The 20261-nt window shown below is 42.8% G+C and overlaps 1 protein-coding gene across 1 annotated transcript; it reads left to right on the top strand.

The window, feature by feature from the left end:
• Window positions 1-740: 740 nt before the first annotated feature.
• Window positions 741-11009, top strand: PSMB2 (proteasome 20S subunit beta 2). The gene is made up of 6 exons (XM_080632555.1): window positions 741-899; window positions 2625-2747; window positions 3307-3377; window positions 8234-8396; window positions 9851-9900; window positions 10772-11009. The coding sequence occupies exons 1-6, from the start codon at window positions 809-811 to the stop codon at window positions 10877-10879; spliced, it is 606 nt and encodes a 201-aa protein (XP_080488681.1). The 5' UTR covers window positions 741-808; the 3' UTR covers window positions 10880-11009.
• Window positions 11010-20261: the final 9252 nt, after the last annotated feature.

The raw sequence follows: 20261 nt of genomic DNA on the forward strand, positions 1-20261 counted from the left end.
GGCTGGCGTGGTCATGTCAGTCAGGGGAAAGAATCCTCCTTTGGCTCAGCAGGTGAGCCAAGCCAGGGCTTGTCCCTTTGGCTCCGGGCTCTGCTCGGGACAGTGCCCGGGGCGGCAGGAGGGATCCTGCGCTTGCTGAGCACGCAATCACAGCTCCCCGCTGCATCCCGGCTGGCTGCCGGCACCGACCGCGGTGGGAGCTGCGGGAAGCCCCACGCAGCAGCTCTGCGCTCAGCCCTGCAAGCAGCCAGCACCGCTCGCTATTCCCAACACAGGGAGATGGGCAGCAATTAAATCCATTAAATCTATCGCTCCTGGAAGGATTTCACTGTCTCAACAGCTCAATTCTCTTTGACTACAGAGATCAGGGGCTGGTACTTATTTCCGTTAGTGTGCCTGCTGCCGTACAGTGGGGGGTCAGAGTGTACAAAGTGGGATGCGCCATTATCACCGCTCCCTTGAGGCTCTACCTTGGAACTGTGCTTTTTAACACCAAACACCGCCCGTTTTGGCCAGGAACGGCACCAAAGACTGGCAGGAGCCAAAACCCCGGGACCCCTCCCAGAAGACCCAAGTCTGCCTGAAGCCCCGCCGAGGGCTGAGCCCCCCGGCCCGGGCACAGGTCCCTACAGGCCCCCCAGCGCCGGCCCGGGAGAAAGCGGGGAACCGGGAACACTTCTCGCCCGCCCACCGTCGAGTCACGTGACGATGGCGTCATCGGTGCGCGCCGCTGCGCGGGTGTGAGGGGAGGTGCCGGCGCTTCGCTGTGTCACGGCGCGGGCGGAGGGGACGGTGCAGCGCGGCCGCCATGGAGTACCTGATCGGCATCCAGGGCCCCGACTACGTGCTGGTGGCCGCGGACACGGTGGCGGCCTCCAGCATCGTTCAGATGAAGCACGGTGAGAGGCGGGGGGGGTGTTGGCCTGTGCGGGCCGTGGCTCCAGCCGTGAGCGAGCGGCCAGCGGTGGGGAGGCCCTGAGCCGCTGACGCTGTGGAGATGCTGTTATAATAGGTGTGAGTGCAGGTAAACGCTGCTGGGCGTTCATTTATTGTTGGGTGTTTTCGTTGTGGGGGCAGCTGAGTGAGCCCAATCTCAAAGGGCCGGTTGCTTGGTGTAGTTTCCAAGGCTAAACCAATGCCACTCTTGGGTTGTGTTAATGTACCGGTTTGGATAAGCGGTGTCTTGTCAGCCCAAATACCGCGATACCGGTGTGTTAAAATAAGCGCAGGGGTAGCGAAGGGTGAGATTTAATGCTTGGTTGTGTCTAATTCACTGGTAAAATGTAATTCATGTTAAAAAGGAGCTCTTTGTTAGAAGTAAAAGCATCAGTGAAATTCTTAGCATAAGGCATGTGAGTGAAGCTATAATATATATTTGACTTCTTTATGTGGTAAAACATCTGGGGCATTACATCTGGTTTAGCGTGAAGTGTCCCTGCTACGGCGGGGGGTTGGAGCTAGATGATCTTAAGGCCCTTTCCAACTCTAACTATTCTATGATTCTATGATTACCAAGCCTCTGAAATGCTCTGAAAGCAATTTTTCTACTTACTGTTGCTATACTCTAGACTGAAGCTTGTATACAAGGTTTAGTGAGGTAAGCTGAATACTGTGCTTTAGAAGCTCTTAAAAACACCCTAAACAGCTGTCAGCACATTTTAGATGCAGTATTGATGAACTGCATCATCACAAACCCATGAATGCTATAGCACTGCTTTTACCTAAAATACTTCTCTTCAGGTCATTGGAATGGTGTTAGAAAGATGGTTGTGAAAGGTGGTGGCACACACGCAATACAAATATAATCACTACAAACCATGTTTTGCAAGTTGAAGTTGGTTCCAAGTAGCTGTATTTATAAAATTTAAGGGAAATGTATTTTAAACATAAGACTTATTTGTCTTTTTTGGGGAAAAAACCCCACACAAATTTCAGGTATTTATTTAAGGTATCGACATTTACTAACACTTAAATTTGTAATTAGATTGTAAGGGCTGATCAGTGTCAGTGGCTTCCCTAAACTCTCAAGACATGCAGCTTCTGCACACTGCTGGGTGTTCTGCTAACTCCAGTTCAGGTGTTAGAGGATTGTAACACTTCCTACCTGCCTTGCAGCAGAGATTATTAAGCAGCATTTAGCGAGCTGAAAGCAAAGCACAGAGGTGGAGGTTTAATGCTGTTCTGTAGGCTCCCATCAGCACACAGAGGTGATCTTCCTTTCGCACTACTGGGTACCAGAGTTCTTCTGTCTTGGAGATGTGAGTGCCCAGGAAGCACCACATATGTTAAACTTTGCATCAACACAATAGTCTTTGTGGAGCTATAGACTTTGTATAAGAAAGAGCGTGGGTTTCTGAAGTGCCTTCCTTGCTGAAGGAAACACTTTGTGCATTTCAGCTTTGTTTCTCTCAGTGATGTGTTTAACAAGTGTTGCGTACTGTGCCACCAACTGTGAGAAGCTGAGTGCTAGGCTTTGCTCAGAAGCACTTTCTTTGTTAGCCCTCCAGGTCATAATGTAGTTATCTGTGTCTTACTTTCTTGTTTCTGAAAGAAGCCATGATGTGTTATGATATTGGCAAAATAATTTATTCTTTCTCATGACCATGTTATTTTTCCTTGCCTAGATCATGACAAAATGTTTAAGATGAGTGAAAAGATCTTACTCCTGTGTGTTGGGGAGGCTGGAGACACTGTTCAGTTTGCAGAATACATCCAGAAAAATGTTCAGCTCTACAAAATGAGAAATGGTGAGTGAAGTAGAACAGTTACTCGCTGAGGGTTTGGAAGCAGAGTTAATGATAGGTGCAGTTTACAGGTGATTATTTCTCGAAGCTTCTCTAGCATTAAGGATTTCAGCTTATTTTAGTGTCGAGTAGAGGTGGTAATGAAGTCAGGATTTAAAAATGCAATTAGATTATATAGTGTAAACAGAGAGGCTTATCCAAAGCCCAGTTGGCCTATTTGTAATATAAATGACACAATAAGAGGTTTGTTAGGAAAATATTTCTCTTACTATGTCTGTTGTGACACCTGTTAGTGGTTTTCTTGATACATTGGACTGAAAAATTCAGGCTGCATGCCCATGGTATTTTAACTTTTGAAGCTATATATTTTAATGGTCTACACAGATATGAACTGCCTGGATTTTGAGGGCCCTCTTTAAGCTTGTAGCTGTCAGAATAAATTGGAATTAGGCAAATGGCGTAAGATTTTGTTACCAAAGACTATCTTTGCTCTTTTAAAATAAGGAAGTGAGACATGAATATGGATTTGTACTGTTATCAAATACACACATTTCTTCTCCAGGTTATGAGTTGTCTCCTACTGCAGCTGCAAACTTTACACGACGAAACCTCGCTGACTATCTTCGGAGTCGAGTGAGTAAGAGCTGAAAGATTTTGCTAAGGCTTACAGGGGAGAATTCCCATTTTCGAGTAAGGGAGCCTGATGAAAAAGGTGGCAGCTCCTGTCTTTAGTGATGAATTCACTTTGAAAGGATGTTTTATCAAAATATGACTTGCTTTGCTTATTTAAAAAACTCACCACTTATCATTAGCTGATACAACTATAGTCTTAAAATTCCAGCCTTGGGCCCAAGAAATGTTTTGTCATGAATGCTGCAGACAGTGATGTGAATCCAGCCTCTTTAACGTAGAGATAAGGTTGTTGGTTTTCATGCAAATGCACTGAATCCATTTAATCTTCTTGGAAAATGATTTAGTAGAGCCAAGCTGTTTGATGTACTTAGCAAAACAAGCCCCTTTTGTAAACAGCAACATGAGGCTTTCCATAAATATCAAATCCAAATTGAAGCTGTGTTTTCAGGTTACTAAACTGCAGTTACTGATTTTTTTCTCATGGTAATTTGTTCAAAGTATGAAAAGACGTCATGAAGAGGCAGATGGACTTTGAAAGGTCCAAGGTTAGGAAGCATTTCATTGGCATTCTCTTGGCGTGCTATATGAAAGAAAACAAAGAATGAGATGCTGAAAATGAAGTTGCTCTGTCAGGGACAGTATGTGGGATAAATCATGTTGCTGTTCTGTCTACACTGTGTGTACAGTAACAAATGAAGGCCAGGACTAACATAAGAGCTGTATTGTTGAGAATGATATGTGTGTGGAGTGCAGCTCAGATCCTTCTGCAAGAACTTTGGTCACAGCCAGAGGTCATTTATCTAACTTTTGACATGGATTACAACTGCAGGTAGCAAGTTTTTAAAGTTGGAGCAAGTCAGTACAACTTGGTGCAGGGTCCTGCCTCAATATCATACATGAAACTCTTGTGGTTTAGATGACTTCAGCTAACTACATGGATTAAGCATGGCTGGTAGGTGACAGCTGGCAGTGGTGCTGCTTGCTTTAGCTTTTGTTCAGATGTGATTTGTAAGCCTGTGTGTGTTTTGTGGAATTTGGTGTAGTTTTTGAGGTTGACTTGAAGGAGCCATGCTGCTTGGTGCCTCGCCCAGAGGGCCATTGTCTGCCTGGTGCTAGTGGCTGTCTCGGGGCATCTAATCTGCACAGATGATGTAGATGAGGCTGACACCGAATGTCCTGCCTGCTTAAGCACAGGCAGCTATTTCTTACATATGATTTAAAGTATCTCTAATGGGAGTAATTTAACAGGGTTTTTGTTAAAGTAGGCCTGCAAGATGTGGCATAGATGTGGTACTGTTGTCTTCCTCTGTGCTGTGTCCCTTGAGACCTGATCCTCTGTGTGTCTCCCCTCCTTCCTGAGCCCATGCCTGCCTTCCAGCTCACCTGCTCCAGATGGGCAGCACAGTGGGAGGACACTGGCAAAGGCAGATGTGTTTATTTACTGAAGACAAAATGTTGTTGTGTTGCAGATGGCAATGCCCTGGAGCAAGTGGAGCACTCTGACACTACTGTCACACTACAGTGATCTCTGTACTGTAGGGAGAACTCCTTTTCTTTAAACATAGCACTTAATGATTTGTTTGTGGGATTTAGAATTTGATGGTACAAACCTTGCCATCAGATTCTTTTTTTTTTCCTGTGAATTTTGTTACATTTGTGGAATACCAGAAGGATTAACACCAGCGCTCTGTATCTATTTAAATTGCATATAGGATTCCTGGAGGCTGCTAATTATGTGGGTGATAAAAATAAAAAATGGAAAGGTAAAACATGCCACTGCCTCTTGTTAGGAGTGAGAAAATAGTTTAGAAGTAAAAAGTTTGTTGAGGAAAAAGGTGGTTTGTTGCTGTATTGCTGCACACCGTGTGAAGCTGTTTGTTATGGAAGGCTGGAAGGAATGTGAAGGAGGGTGGCTAACACTGAAACAGCACTTTTTCAGACATGATACTGTTGTTGTGGCCCAGCCCAAAACAGAGCTTGTTCTGCATTGTTAATCACCATCTGGGTTCCTCTGTTATCTAGCTTGATTTTGTTTATGAACATTGTGGCTCATATTGGCCAAGTTTCTGGTATCTTGGGGGTGGCTGCCTTGTAAGGCAGTGCCTTGAAGTTGTTCTTTTGGTAGAAGTGTTAAGTGTAATGGCACTGCCCTTGTGACTTAAGGCATTTCATTACTATGCTCTTTTACTGAATAGTCAACATGTGGCTTCGCATGACATTTTGTTTTTTAAAGCAAGGGGTTTATGCTCCAGAGTAAGATCTGGAAAGAGTCTTTGATTTCCATTTATATGTTGCAATGGAGGCAAACTTAGAAACTGCTTTGGACCCAACTGTCTTTTGCATAGGTGAGTGGTGCTGTAGCTTCGCTTCCCCTATACCTACTCCAGTACCTCACTTGATTCACCTGCTGATTTGAGTACCAGGTTTAGCACGTGTAACATACTACTTAGGTTAGACGGAGGTAGGGAATAGGAAAAATACCCGCCTTGCCTCTTCAAACCCGATGAAGTTCAGTTTCTTGTTGTGATGCTATGTTTAATTGTAGGTGACATGGTCTGGCCTGAGTCCAGAGGAAGACTGCCAGTTCCTTTCTCCTTGTCCACACTTGGCAGGATGCTTCCTTGTGCCCACCTTTCCCCCCCTTGCTGTGACTTTGGCTTCCGCCAGATGTCACGCCGCTGCTTGTCACCGCCCAGCCTCCTGCTGCTGGTCTGGTTGCTTTAGAGTATTTATCACAACTGTTCTCTTCTGCTGGAAATTCTGAAGAATTTCACACATCCCTTAATTGCTGTAGTTATTTTAAATCAAACAGCGTAAAGTGCAAAGCTACTTAGGATGTGAAATAGTGCCTCTAATAGGAAGGTGAGTTTGAAGGGGGGGGGGAAAGAGATCTGATTGATCCTGGGGTGTTGTTCATCTGCTCATTTGGTAGCTCTTGAATCACAGCAGTCTTCTAAAGAGTTTAGAACACTTGGCATGGATGTAGTTACAAAAGCCAAGGCTGCCTTTGGAATGGACAAAAGGACAAGGAATACCAGTCCCAGCATGAAGATGTTAGTGCCACTAAGCACTAAGAGGGGCTGTCTGCAAATTTCATTTATAATAATGGAACTAGTAAAGGCATCATGGATATTTCCTTCTGGTTAAATCCTGCCTTTCTTGAATAATAGGAAGGTGTGGGAGCTTTAAGTAGTCTGATAGAACATTAGCAGGCGAACTTACAACTGAAAAACATCTTACAGATTTGTTTAAGTCTATATAACACCATTTATTTATGGTTGAGTATCTCACATATGCCAATGTTGGTAATTCAAAGTCACACAGTAAGTTGAGTGATCTTGTGTCATGGCTCTTAAATATCAACTTGTGTGATGTTTCAGAATAAATAAATGATGAAATAGAGACTAATTAAAGGAATACAGCTGCATGGTAACTTGCTTCCAAGTATTCTTGAATGCTTTGAAGATTAAATCACACAATTTACAGTGATATGTTTGACATATAACTGTAGCCCGCTTTATTCTTTGTTACTGTCTGGTCAAAGTAGAAATACACTATCCTGTGATACTTTTTGTTTTGGTTTTTTTTTGAGTACAAATTCAGTGGTTTTGATATCAAAATGAACTTTTTCCAATTATAATGTTTTGGCTTTAGGGGGAAATTGTGTTTGTGTGTTTTAATCTATTGTTGGTTGCATCATTTTATTTTCTTGTTGCTTTGTTGATCTAGGCTTCCCAGCACTGTAAGAAATATCCTGTTAGTATGATTAATTTAATAAGAAACATTTTGTAGATAGGAAAATACTGGAAGTATATAAAAGCTGTTTTAAAAAATATATATACACAATTCCAAAATCTTCTTTGAGCCTACACGTAAAAATAACACAGTGCAAGCACGTTTCATGATCTTACAAAGTACACATCTTGGAAGAAGATGTACAGAGACATCTGCTTTATTCATTATGGTGAAACACACTAAACCTACACCATGAAGGCAATGGCTAAGGAATTGCTAAACTTCCAAGTACACCAGGGTAAAAAAGCATGGCTACGTTAATGTGGTTACACGGAAAAGATGTTGATATTTCCCAACCATATTTGATAGGCTCTTGCTGAAGTCATAAACAAGAATTAGAGAAGGCAGCAGCTAAATTTCTAGTATGAGAAAACTGTTTCCAGCCAAACAAAAATGCTACTGCAAATGGGATGTTGCAGTATCTTAGTGGTCGGGTTTGAACAGAATTGAACCGATTCCATAGATCTTCTTCATTCACGTGGTCAAGTTAGCTTAATATTAAAGATTAAATACCTGCAATAAAAAACTAACTGCCAGTTAACAAGACAGTGTAACACTGTGTGTAACTGTTTAAACTGTATGTAAGCTTTCATATATGCTAAAAGGGCTTTGGTTAACAGTAGCGTGACTGAGAAAAGAGCATGCTAAATTAACAAAGGAGTTCTTAGAAACTGCAAAATGTTCACATTGTGCTCACATGTTGACAGTAAAACTCAGCAGGTTTTATGCTGAGATGAAAGAATCTGGTGTGAAAACATAATTAAAGTTTTCTTAAGTTTGAAGGTGCCATGAAAGCTCTTAAAAAACCCCAGACATGCTCGTTTTCAGGAGAACCAAAGTTTCGTGGTTTTATTTGCTTCTGCATTCCATGTTACCGAAAGACCTAATCAGTTTTGTTTGAGACCATAATCTCCTGCAGACAGTATTGGTATAGTTACTAGTAGCATTTTATGGCAAAGAATTATGAAGTCAACTGTGTTGCTATTCTGTAGGTGGCAGGGGATTAAGATTCAAAGCTTTAGGAGTGGCTGCTTTAATGGAAACGTGGTTTCTGTTTGTAGACCCCCTATCATGTCAACCTTCTCCTGGCTGGCTATGACGACCAGGAAGGCCCTGCCCTTTACTACATGGACTACCTGGCGGCTCTGGCTAAAGCTCCTTTTGCAGCACATGGATATGGTGCATTCCTTACCCTCAGCATCCTTGACCGCTATTACAAGCCAGGTAAGGGGTGTACAGAGAAGAACTCTCTCCTGTCCCCAATTGATAAATTAAAGGCTTAAACTGAAAGATTGGCGTTTGCTGAGTGCAGTTGCTCTGCTGCTGCAGATTTGAACATGGCTTTTTGTTCGAATAAATGTAGCTTTGAAGACTGCCTTCTGTTTTTGCTGAGATGGTAACATGAAACTAGTCAACTCCTTAAAGTGTTTTCCTGTTTGAGGCATAACAGACTGTAAGTGAAAGAAGCTTCAGTTTATTGTAAAACATGACTTCCCTGGACCATCAGCTGCTAGTAGTCTGTCTTCAACAGCATTTTGATAACTTTATATTCTACTTGCTTATCTGTTGGCTGTGACATGTACATTTTCCCAGAGTACCAATCTTCAGAGGGCAGTCCCAGGTCCTGTTGCTCCACATCTTGGACTGGCTTTTTGTGTGATAGATTAAAAACATACAAGTGAGAAGATACTCTTAGCAAGATTATCTTCAGTACTTTGAAGTGGTGGTGATGAAGATTAGTCGGTTTAGTTTTATGCATGTGGTAGCTGTTCGTCATAATTGTTGTATATGTCTGTACCTGTCTGAACTTTTAATTTCAGAATCCTAATCCAGTTCTTAATAAACCCCATCCCCACTTTCCAATGAGAAAATGCGCAAAACTGGGAATATTGTTAATCTGACATCTTTTGGCTTTAGCTACAAAACTGCTTTGCTCCTGTGTGCAAAGCTGAGTTTAATCTCATAGCAGAGTTGTTGGTTTAGTAATCCTTTCATCTCTCCTGCAAGAAGTGTAGCTAACTGTCAGTTTTATTCTAATGGGGCTTCTGCCTGAACAGTGGGTACAGATCTGGAGCAAACTCTAGAAACAAGTTTTGAGAGATTCGCAGGACTTAGTTGTTTTCTAGTCATGGAAATTCAGCTGCTCCATTTTCACCATTCCTTGTGAAAAGAGAAAAATAGTGAGCTACAATATGTTGTCATGGCTTGACATCCCTATAGAGCACTGGATTTCGTCCTAATGTGTGAGAAAAGCAGGGGCATCACACACGTGCCTTTCCCATTATTAAAGCTAATACCCAGCAGGGAAGGCAGCACAAAAACCGATCTCTACCTACTGTCCCTGACTTACAGCCGGGTGTAGACAGATGGAGCTGATTTGAAACTGTAATAAACTGGAGGAGGGAGAGACGTCCGGACTTCTCCGGAGCCTGGTCCCTGGCCATGGGAGGCAGAATTCCGTCATGCTTCCCATTCAGTGTAACAAATCGATTCTCAATGGCTTGTTGCAGTGTGAGCGCTTTGGTGCGGGGCATCCTCGGTACATCTGGAAAGTGTTTTCTGTGAGCTGGGAAGGAGAGGGTTTGGTGCTCAGCTGAACAGTTGTTTAAATTTAATAAAGTTTCTGTTGGGAGAGATGGCCTCTAATGAAATCAATCCGTGGATGTTTTCTCTTTCAGGTATGACACGTGAGGAAGCTGTGGAGCTCCTAAAGAAATGTCTAGAGGAGGTGAGTTGCCAAACTTAGACCCTTGTGATCTTGAGAAAGGAACATTTGTTTGCATTCATTTGCTGATATTTTCCTCTTCCTCTTGTCGCATTTTTTGGCTGCCTTTGCCAGAAGGGGTAATAAACGTACACTGACCAGATGTGGAAGAGCTACTGAGGATTTGTGGGCACTTGCATTGACTTAGCATGGTTCATGTCCTTCAGAACATAAACCTGAAGCTTTTCTTTACTTCTGCTTCTTCCATGCTTAGCATAATATTGATACTGTCTATAACTGGGGTTTTATGTTTTTCTGAGCATAATTCAAGCATGCTTTTGTGACTTGTATTCCATTTTAGTGTGTACTTCTGGGTGTGCTTCTCTTCCAGCTTGTGAAGTGGTATCTGAGGCTAAGCTTTGACCTTAAAGTTCGTGATCAATTTTAGTGCAGACATAACCTTTCAGACTTGAAGGCTTTTATTGCAGGAAGGTGTCCTTTATTGTTGCCTTTAAGAGATTGAATTGAATGTAACTGGGAAGAAGCCTCTGGGGAAACAGCAGGAAGAAGTACTCTGAAGACATTCTGTTTGAAGTACCTTTGATACATACACTTTGTGCCCGAAGTTGTAGCCCACTCTGGGCTTCTTGCATAAGTATCTTCCTTGTTAACAGGATTGCGTATTTTCCATCTCCAGCCTAGGCTTAGTCTTACCACAGAGAATAAACTTGGGCTAATTGATTCCTGAGCAGTGAAGAAATCACTAGTTCCTAATATTTCAGGCTATTAGAACCAGGATGGTAATGTTGATGTGCAACAACGTATCTCTGAAACTGTGCTCTCCTCTTTTATTTAAGTTTTGAATGAATCTCACCTTTTGTCTTTTGTTAAACAGCTTCAGAAACGCTTCATCCTCAACCTGGCTTCTTTCACTGCCCGGTTCATTGACAAAGATGGCATCCATGACATGGAAAAAATACCCCTTCCAAAAGCGACATCCTAACCCCTGAGATCTTTCTTCAGGAGTCTTCTGTCTTTTTTTGTTCACTTCTGGGTGTTTTTCTATTCACTTGGAGCACACAAGTCATGTACTGCACTGGGAGATTCAATAAAGGTTGACATTTATATAGCCAGTTTTATCTTTTTATTCCACTGATCCTTCCTGAGAGTATTTAAGTAAATTGTTCCACAGAGAAAGTGAGACTTGATTTACTGTTAATGGGTGCACATGCAGGTTGCTTATCTTTCCTCTTCTCAGATTTCACTCCCCAAGTTTTTTTACATGTGGAAAAACCTGGTAATACGTTTTCTAGATGACTGTGCTGTCACCCACTCATAATTAAAGCTCAGCAAACACCAGGCAAGTGTTTCGTGCTAAACATAGAGCATCTACTTTATTTGTCCAAAGATGTTGCCACTGTTTGCTCTATAAAACAATAATAATCAGGTTTTCAAAGGCTTGATTTGCTTCTGTTATACTTTGTTTCAGTCTAATCCAAGTGGAAGGTGAAAGAAAAGATCTGCAAGTAGAAAGGATTTTAAAACATTAGTGTCATTTTAACTCACCTGGCCATGGTTCTGTTACTGGGAAAGAATATTCTCCTGCTGGTACAGTGGGCTCATAACTACCTTAAGTATTTTAAATATGAACTGATGTATCAATTGCATGGGGTTTTTTAGTTGATGTGTCTGTACCTTCAGAAGTGCATGAAAGCAGTTCAATGACAAAACTGCAGCACTTCTCATAAATCTTTGAATTACTGACAACGAGCTAGAGCTTTGCTCCATGAGAACAGTCATTGATCTATCTTGGCTCTAGATTATGCTTCCATATAAAAACTCCATTCAGAGAACAGCCTCAGATAATTATCATGTGATCCTTGCAGTCTGCCCGGAAGTGATTCTTCTGAGAGCAGTTTTCATCCCTTCCCTACTTGAATTTGCGTTGGGTCAGCCATTTAAAATGCTCTGTTTGGTTGCTTATTTCATGTTTGAATAACCTTATAAATAGAAGGATGGACGTGTACATGATGATGTACGGAGTGTATGTACTTGTGTGGCATGGCCTAACATCTCTGCTCTCAGTTGAGAAAGGTAAGTAACAGACCAAACTGTTCTATTTGTCAAAGCTTTTTTGGTCTTGCCTAAGTATGTGTTTGAGAATGTTAGTGTCTCCCACAGAAAGTTGTCAGTAAAGACCAAATATTCCCATCTTACTGGCCAGGTGAGAACTAGATTAGAGACTGGGACTTGCTTCATGCTACAGAAGAAATTTGCAGCTTCAGTGCCTTAACTCATCCTGCCCTTAGTTAAATCTAATTCTTAACTCAAGTTCCATCAGGCTTTGTAGTTTAATTCTTTCCAGAATGAGTTTAATTATCAGCTGGTTTTGTTGTAGTCACGGCTGCAATGGCTTTTATTTAAGGCCAATGGTAGATAACTGAAACATTTTGCTGAAATTTACTTTGTTTTTAAAAACCTTTTCAGACTTTTGTACACTCAGAAAAGCCATCCCCTGCCTCATGATTTTCTCCTGGCAGGTCACATTTAACATGAGTAGAGCCTGCATGTTCCAGTTCTCTGATTGAAATCTCACCCCTTCATGTTGCATTAATGTATTTGTTTAGCTTAATATGCAGCATCTCTAATTTATTTTACCACTGATGTTGACTGTTCTTGCAGGTTTCTTGTCTCGCTTTTCAAAGCCGTCATTGCGGAGGGGCTGAGCTGATGTGAAATTTTTGTCACTGCATATCGAAGTGATGATGTCTCCTTATTGGAGGTATTCATTGTTTCAGACACCAAACCTGGGGCGTGGTGCTGTGAGATTGAGTCTGGCAGAGAATCTGCCTGGAGTTTTTATTGGCACCTATTTGCATGCAGGTGATTAATAAACATAAAACAATTATTCCCTTGCAAACACCCTTGCTGGATTCAGGTCAGAGTGGAACATATGTTTTGCCTGAGGGCAGGGCCCAGGATATGAATCCCCCATTGAGGGAAGATCCAAGGGGTTGCATCAGAAGCCAAAGAGCAGCAACCTTTAGGAATGAATAAATATAGACCTTTATTTCAAACCAGCAGAACAAAAGAATTGGCCCACAGTGAGGTTTGACTGTGGCCTGAAATGAAGTGGGTTCTTTTAAGGACTTTCCAAGAATTTACGCTTTTTAAGGAGAGGTGTGATACTCCTGCTGTATGACTTTGGATTGTTTTGAAGGTCTACAGTGCTGATGTTTGAATTCAGAAGCAGTCAGTTTCCCTTTTTGACAGTGATATATGGAATCTGAAATCAGCGGTTTAAGTTTTCCATTATCATGGAAGACAAGAAAACTTCTTACCTGCCTCAAATGTAGCCCTAAAGCTTTTGGAAACCATGTTTTTTCTTGGATCCAGGAATTCCTTTTGTAAAGAATTCACCTTTCTATTTGAAAAGCATCTGTGTCTATTGTGACAGGCCTCTCTTTCTTAAATCTGACGGAACTGAGCACTGCAAGCACTGCTCTCTACTAATAGTCTTTGGTTCTTTGTATTATAAAAAATGAATGTTGTAAAGCAAGGTAACGAAGTCCTCTGGCAGTGCAGCTACAGTGAGCTGTTCTGCTTTGCTCTGGCTGGTAATTCTGACCATATGTTTTGCTACCAAAGCCTCAGGGCCTAAAGAGTTAACAAGGCACTTTTTCTTGGTGTAGGTTTCCTGTTTAAAGAAGGGCTCTTCCTGAGCCCTGTGCATGTAACAGATCATTGCACCAGCTCATCTCTGCTTGGACCTTGCTCCCAAGATCGGTTTACAGGGGAACAGAGCCTCTGTGCCTTAGGCCATGTTAGCTTGGGAGTGTTTTGCTGGAAGAAGCAGAGTATAGGTGCAGTGCTCGTAGGTCTTGGTGTTAATTGTACCTTTTCATGGAAGAAAGTTGTATTTTGTTGTAGACCTGCATGCATACTCAAGATGTTGGCACAGAAGGGGCCATCAGTACTCAGCCAGTCTAATTGTGCTTAGTGCAAGTTTGTAATGTGAGGACAGTTCTGCATTCAGCTGTATTCAGCTTCTGTGTGCAGCTACCGGTGGATTCACCTGTGTGTTTCCCCAGGATCTCTCCAATCCAAGAAATCCATGAGCCTGTTCAGTTAAACCATGAATGCTTCAGCCATGGGTAGGTGAAAAGCCTTGGGCTGGGACTGCTCTTTCAGCAGGTCTGCAGAGCCAGGGCAGAGACTACACGGCAAGAGAAATATCAAAGGTGCAGAAATAACGCATGTTTGGAGCAATCCTATAGCGTATTCCTGGCAGTCTGAGTTCACTTCTGTTCCTGGTGATGAAACAGTCGCTGGCAGAAACAACCAAATGGAGCTGTCGCTTTTCAGAGTAAAGATGTAGAAGCAGAGGGGAGAATCCGGCTCAGCTCTCCCAAGGATGTGTGTTCATTTGCTCTTGTCTCTAGTTTTGACAGGAGGTTCCTACAAGAAGCGTTAGCTGATGCTGGGGCTGATGTTATGGATCATGTTCACAGTGCTTAGGGTTTGATTCCGTTTCCCAGTCTGAAGCAGGGACAGAATATTCCTTTTGTATAGAACAGCTTGACATGTAAGGAAGGAAAACCTTTAACTTTGCTACCTGTGAAGCAATATGTGTGTTGTGTGTAAGGAAAACTGGATTTATCCTTAAAGAAAGTTTATCCTTCCAGCCATTTTGAATTCCTTTTCCTGAAAGGTTTAACCTCATACAGAGTTTCTGTGTGTTATCAGTCTGCCATCAGCAGTCATTAAGCGCAGGAAACTTTCATGTGAGCACTGATCAAACCAAACAGACACAAGTTGTTTTAACAGATTTTTGTGTAAGCAAGATGGAAACGGGGGAATTAAAATGTCCAACTTCTCGGTTTTCCATGCTCTCGACTCTGTTGGCTTCAATTTCTGCGTGCTTCTGACTTGCTGAGGACTGGGTTAAAACCCAAGTTAGTTGTCTTGAAAATGCAAAGTGACAGTTTAAGTGTTTTGTTTCTGGGCTAATGTGCAATTAGGTAGTTATCCAATAAGCTTATTCATGTAGTCTAACTCAAGACAGCTGCGGAAGGCATAGAGAAAAGCCTTTGCTGTTGAGGGATGGTGAGAGGGAAAAGGATGTTTAGAAGGATCTGTTTCAGAATTGCCAGTCTGTTCTTCTCTTGCCCATGTAACACAGTAAAGCATTAAAGGTTAGCAAGATTTGTGAAAAATTAAATTCTGCTGATCAAATCTATAGAGAGGTGAAAGCAAAATGTGCACGGATCTGAATCCCAGCAAATACAGTGTAAGTTTAGATCTATAAACTAACTCTAAGGCAACCATAGAAGCTGGGTTGTATGGTTGCCTTAGATACTAATAATCTATTACTTAGATAATCATCTAATTGCCTGAAATGATGACTTGGATAAGTGTATTTTAACTTGGGTAAAGTACCTTTTGCTTAGTAGAACCTTGATGTTATCAAATATTTCCAGTGTTTATGCACAAACATGAGAATAGTGCATCTTCTTTAGTTAATTCACAGGAGACAAAACGGGCTTCATCATATTTCATATCAGTGCTTTTAGGATTATTGACAGTATCCTACTATAGAACCCCCGGAAGGCCTGTGGGCTCAGGTGATGCTTGATCTCCTCTTGCACTGGAAATGCAACAAATGCCATTATCCTGCTACCAGAGGGCTTCGTGGAGAAAACCCGTTCATCTCGCAAGCCTCTTCCCTTCAGCAGAGGGCAGTGAACTTGCACGCACGCCACCACCACCTCCTCTACATTGGGTCTTGGCATCTCAGCACAGAAACTTAGCGCTATGGAGAACGGGTTAATGCCTTGTCCATCGGCGGCAGGCAGGATGTACGAGGCTGTTTCTTCCCTTGGAAGATGCACATTTATTTTCACATGGGACAGTTGCCCTATGGAACAGGTAATTATTCATGTTTGCACAAGTGAGGGCTAAGAGTGACTTGGTAAAACAACCCAAAAGAGTAGCTGGAATCCATCCTCTATGAGTTAGTCCAAGAACTAACAAGCAGGGATGTAAAGTTATGGTACGTGTTTAATGCTTTAAGGTAATGCCATTCTCCCTTGCAAAAGTGCTCTTAACATTGACTATGTGCGTGAAGTGAGGATGTTTTTAGCAACAGCAATATGCTGGGAAGGAAGCCCCATGTGATACTACTTTCCATGAACTTTCCTGTGATCCCACAGCAAAATTTGCTTAAGGAGAAAAAAAATAATCTGAAAAAGTCTGAAATGGCTCTTGTGGAACGTGGAATGTTCTAGCACATTCATTCGCCCTTACTCAACAAACACGTAGTGTGTTGAGGCCCTGCCTGAAAGATGTCATTGTGGCTTTGGGTTTAGCAGAAAATGCACTTGACTAATTCAAATCCACGCTCGGAGTCGATGGGAGTCAGAAGCGTTAAAGTACATCACCAGGCTCTGACATCCCGGAGTTGGGAAGACGTTTCCTAAGCTGTTGGAGCACTTTATGGTTTTCTTACTTAGAACAGCAGTTTCTTGAGTCTTTGAAGCTCGGTCTGGGTATTTAAAAGGATCTCCAGGGTTTACTTATTTCTTAGTTTCCCTCATTTAAAGCAATAAGGTTCAATTCTCTCTTTTAATTTTTAGAATCATCCTTAAAATCATGCTGCTCTGAGCGGGCACCTTCGAGGAGAAAACAATTACAACTGGGTTCTAATTTCATTCCCCTTACAGCATTCACTCACAGCACATGGGAAACCCATCCAAACCATCCCACCTGGGTCTGGTACATCTGATGTTCCTAGATCTGTGTGTTGGTGTTCATTGCCTGTGCTTAGATGAACATCAAGAAGGCTGGTTATGTGAGCGCTGCCAGGGGTCAGCTTGCCTTCATCTCAGATGTTTGCCTAAGCTGGTTAAAGGTTTGAGGTTAACCTCTGATGCTGGTTCTGGGAGCTGTAAAGCCCAGATGGTTTGGGTTTTGGTTTTGGTTTTCATGTTGGCTCCAAAATTGGTGCAGAGTGAAACCAAAAGGTTCTTCATGTTCAAAAGCTGTGAAAAAGCTTATTAACACATGGCATGAATAGAAAAGAATTTGCCCTGGACTGAACAGAGCTGTTTTTCCTTGCAGCACTCAGCTGAATTATTCCTTAGCTCAGCAGATTCAAAGGCACTGACAACTTTTTAAAGAATACTTTAAAACAGGAATGTTCCTTTGTGTTTTACCTTTCCATCAAAGTCTTTGACTTTACCAGGTGATACCTATAGTGTAGATCCTCTAAACTCCATCTTCCACATAGGATGAAAGATGCTCCATAGGGCAGACAGGTTTCCCACTTCTGCCTTGCTCAGTTCCCTGGGCAGAGCTGAATGCTTCTCGGTTTGCCTGACACCTGCCTCTGTGCCTGGTGCCTGTGTGCCTGTGCCATGCCAAGGTGGTGATGGGCTCCCTGTCCCACACAGGGCTGGCTCCAGAGAACTGTGTCAAACCCTGTCTGCCTCTCAGAGAGATCCCAGCTGGGGCAGAGTCAGAGTTATCTGTGCTAAAAGACCATTCTGATGGAGCTTGGTAATTACTGTGCTCTTCTGGAGGCTCCCTGTGATGACCAAATTAGCAGGAAACTCTAACAGGTATAATGTGCTCCTGACATATGACAAGGCTGGGGGAGAGGAAATGAAATGAAAATGGGTCAAGAGTGGGAGGCCTGGACCGAAGCAATTCCCTGTGGTGCCAGGGTCCATTTAGGAGTCAAAACAGCAGCACATTACAAAGAGGGTGTAAGAAAGGCTGGTTTCATTGTCCGGACTGAGCAAACTGGCCTTTCCACTAGTCTCCTCCTCAGCAGTGCCTGTAGCACCTGCAGCACGAACATTTAAGGTATTGCCTTGCTGGTTTGAATGCTTTTCTGCCTTTGTTTTTGCAGTGAAGCAACAGGCAGCAAAGTAGAACAGGGATCCTTAAAGGAGATCATTTTTTGTCACTGGAAATACTTACAGACTCTATCTGTGCCGGTGCAGGTTGCTCAGTCACTCCAATTGGCGATTCTTTAGCCAGTTTAAGTCTCTCTATAGTGGAAAAACTCAAGGGGAGCCCAAGGCACTTCTGCATGGACAGAGCCATCATCAGATGAGAAGACTGCAGCACCCAGACACGTCTTGACACGCTGCAAAACTTCTTGACTTGAAGCTAGAACTTGATCTTTCTCTGAACTCATTTCACACCCCCAAGAATCTGAGTTGTCTCCATTTAACAAATCTTTGGCTATTAACATTTGCTACGAAAAGGAAGCTATCCCTATGGGGATGGGCCTTTTCTGTGCTGAAAAGAATCAGATGAGAAGCATCTGAAGGTGTCAGGATAAAAAGCATACTAAGGAGCCGTCCAGAGTAATGCTGGCATGATTTTTGCTGCCTACCTGCCTCAGATTGGTTTCTGGGATGCTCCAGCACTGCCATTATGGGGCCAGAACTCAGGTGTATATTTGATGTCTGGAATTATTATTGCTATTTATGTTGAAAATACAGTGCTGCTCGGGAGGCCGCAGTGGGAATCCTTTGCTGTATAAAGGAGGACAGGCAGGAAAACCAAAATGATACCTTCTGGCTCAACATGTTCTGATTCTGGGTAATGACTGGGTTTAGGCTGTTTCTGCTGAAGTCTGGTAGGGTAATTCAGGCTCTTGTCACACGCTGCCCAGGACACTGTGCTACACCGATACTCTCTGAAGCAGGTATTCCGTCACCCTTGCAAGCAGGATTTGTTCTGCAGCCTGATGTGAAAATGTTTCTGGGTTTGGGGTTTTGAGTCAGTTGTGCTGACAGGAAAATCTTCCTTTGCTCCCTGACGGCGCGGCTCCTTGGATCCTGTATGTAAAGTTTGGAATTTAAGGGACTCGCTCATATATGAAAGAATGCATTAACTACAGGTCAGCAAAGTCTGTTTATTGGGTTGGTTCAGCAGGGAGAGCTATTATTACCCTGTTGCTTTTGAGGCTGCCTGCTTAAAGGTAATTATTTAGGCTATCCAAAGCCATGCAGAATGTGAACCCAGCCTCTGCTTGTTTACATAAATGATACAGCAGAGAGTCACCGTTCAGTGTTAACCTCACTTTACCCTTGGGGTAGCTGACTGCAGGGAATTAAGAGCTTCTGTTAATGTTCTATTTCTTCCTCCCTTGTCAGTGATTGTCGTGTGGTTTCCTTGGGCTTGTCCTTCACTGAAAATTAATCCCCAAAAGATTGGGTTTTTTCCTCAGTTTCCCTTTAGGATTGGAATTCCAGAGCGTTCTATAACAAGCGTAGAAGCCATGAGCCTCGATCTATTTTTACTCTTTGACACAATCCCATGTATTTTCCCACGATCAGATTTGCAATCAGTGTGGGAATTTGTGCCAGGGCTGAGGCTTGCATTGTGTAAAATGCCTCTTATTTATCTCTTAGGATGGAAAGGCAAAGAACGCATCAGGGGATGGCCTTGTTTGACAGCGAGCTGGGACGGGGACTCCAGCACTGCCTCGTTACAAACAGAAGCTGGCCTGGCACAACCTCTGGAATCTGCTCCTCTCTGAGCCTGCAGACATGAAGGTGTCCAAAATCCAGGGGGGTGGAAGTCTCGGTGCTTTTAGCAGGTTGATCCCACATAAGACATCCGTCATTCACAGAGCATCCATGGCAGAATCAACAAATGAATCCAAATCATCAAGCTTCCTCCCAATTAGCAGGTAATTGGTGGCATCCCGGCCTCTCAGGCACCAGACGGTTCCTCATAAAACATTCAGATTTGAGTTATCCAAAGAGGAAAATGAGGAGGGAGGGATTTTTCCACCTGATGGATGTGGCATGTAATTATGGCAGGCATATCCTGATGCTTTGTCCGTAGTGCTCGTTGCGGCTATGTCTAAGAATTCCTTGATATTCAGAAAGTGCCCTGACCAAGTCAGGTTTCCATAATATGATTACATTATGAAATTCTCTTTCACGCCTGTATATTACAGCGTGCACACAAGCACTTTCATCACGTATCAGAGCGCAGTTTGCTCTGCTCTGATACCACGCACCAGAGGATGTCTACAAATGGAGTTATTTCAGCATGGTTATCCTAAATAACTCCATGTAGGGAAACCTGTATTGTAGCACAAAGCACCTTGCTCTCCTTTATCGTAATCCATTTGAAATGTGGATTATGCTGATGCAGAACAGGGCACTCCTATTTTGGAATAATTTTAAATGGGAATAGGTTTTGTGCTTTTGGCTCACACCCTGCATTCTCCAAAACAGCTTTGAAGTGTAAACAAGCCTCTAATGTGTCTCTGTATTTCCATTCTGCTCCCTGGCTCCTCCTTGTTCCCTGGTTCTTCCTTTGGGAAGGTCCAAAGCAAAACCAGACCTGCAGAGCCT

Source organism: Psittacula echo (assembly GCF_963264785.1).
Source record: "Psittacula echo genome assembly, chromosome: 21".
Lineage (NCBI taxonomy): Eukaryota > Metazoa > Chordata > Aves > Psittaciformes > Psittacidae > Psittacula > Psittacula echo.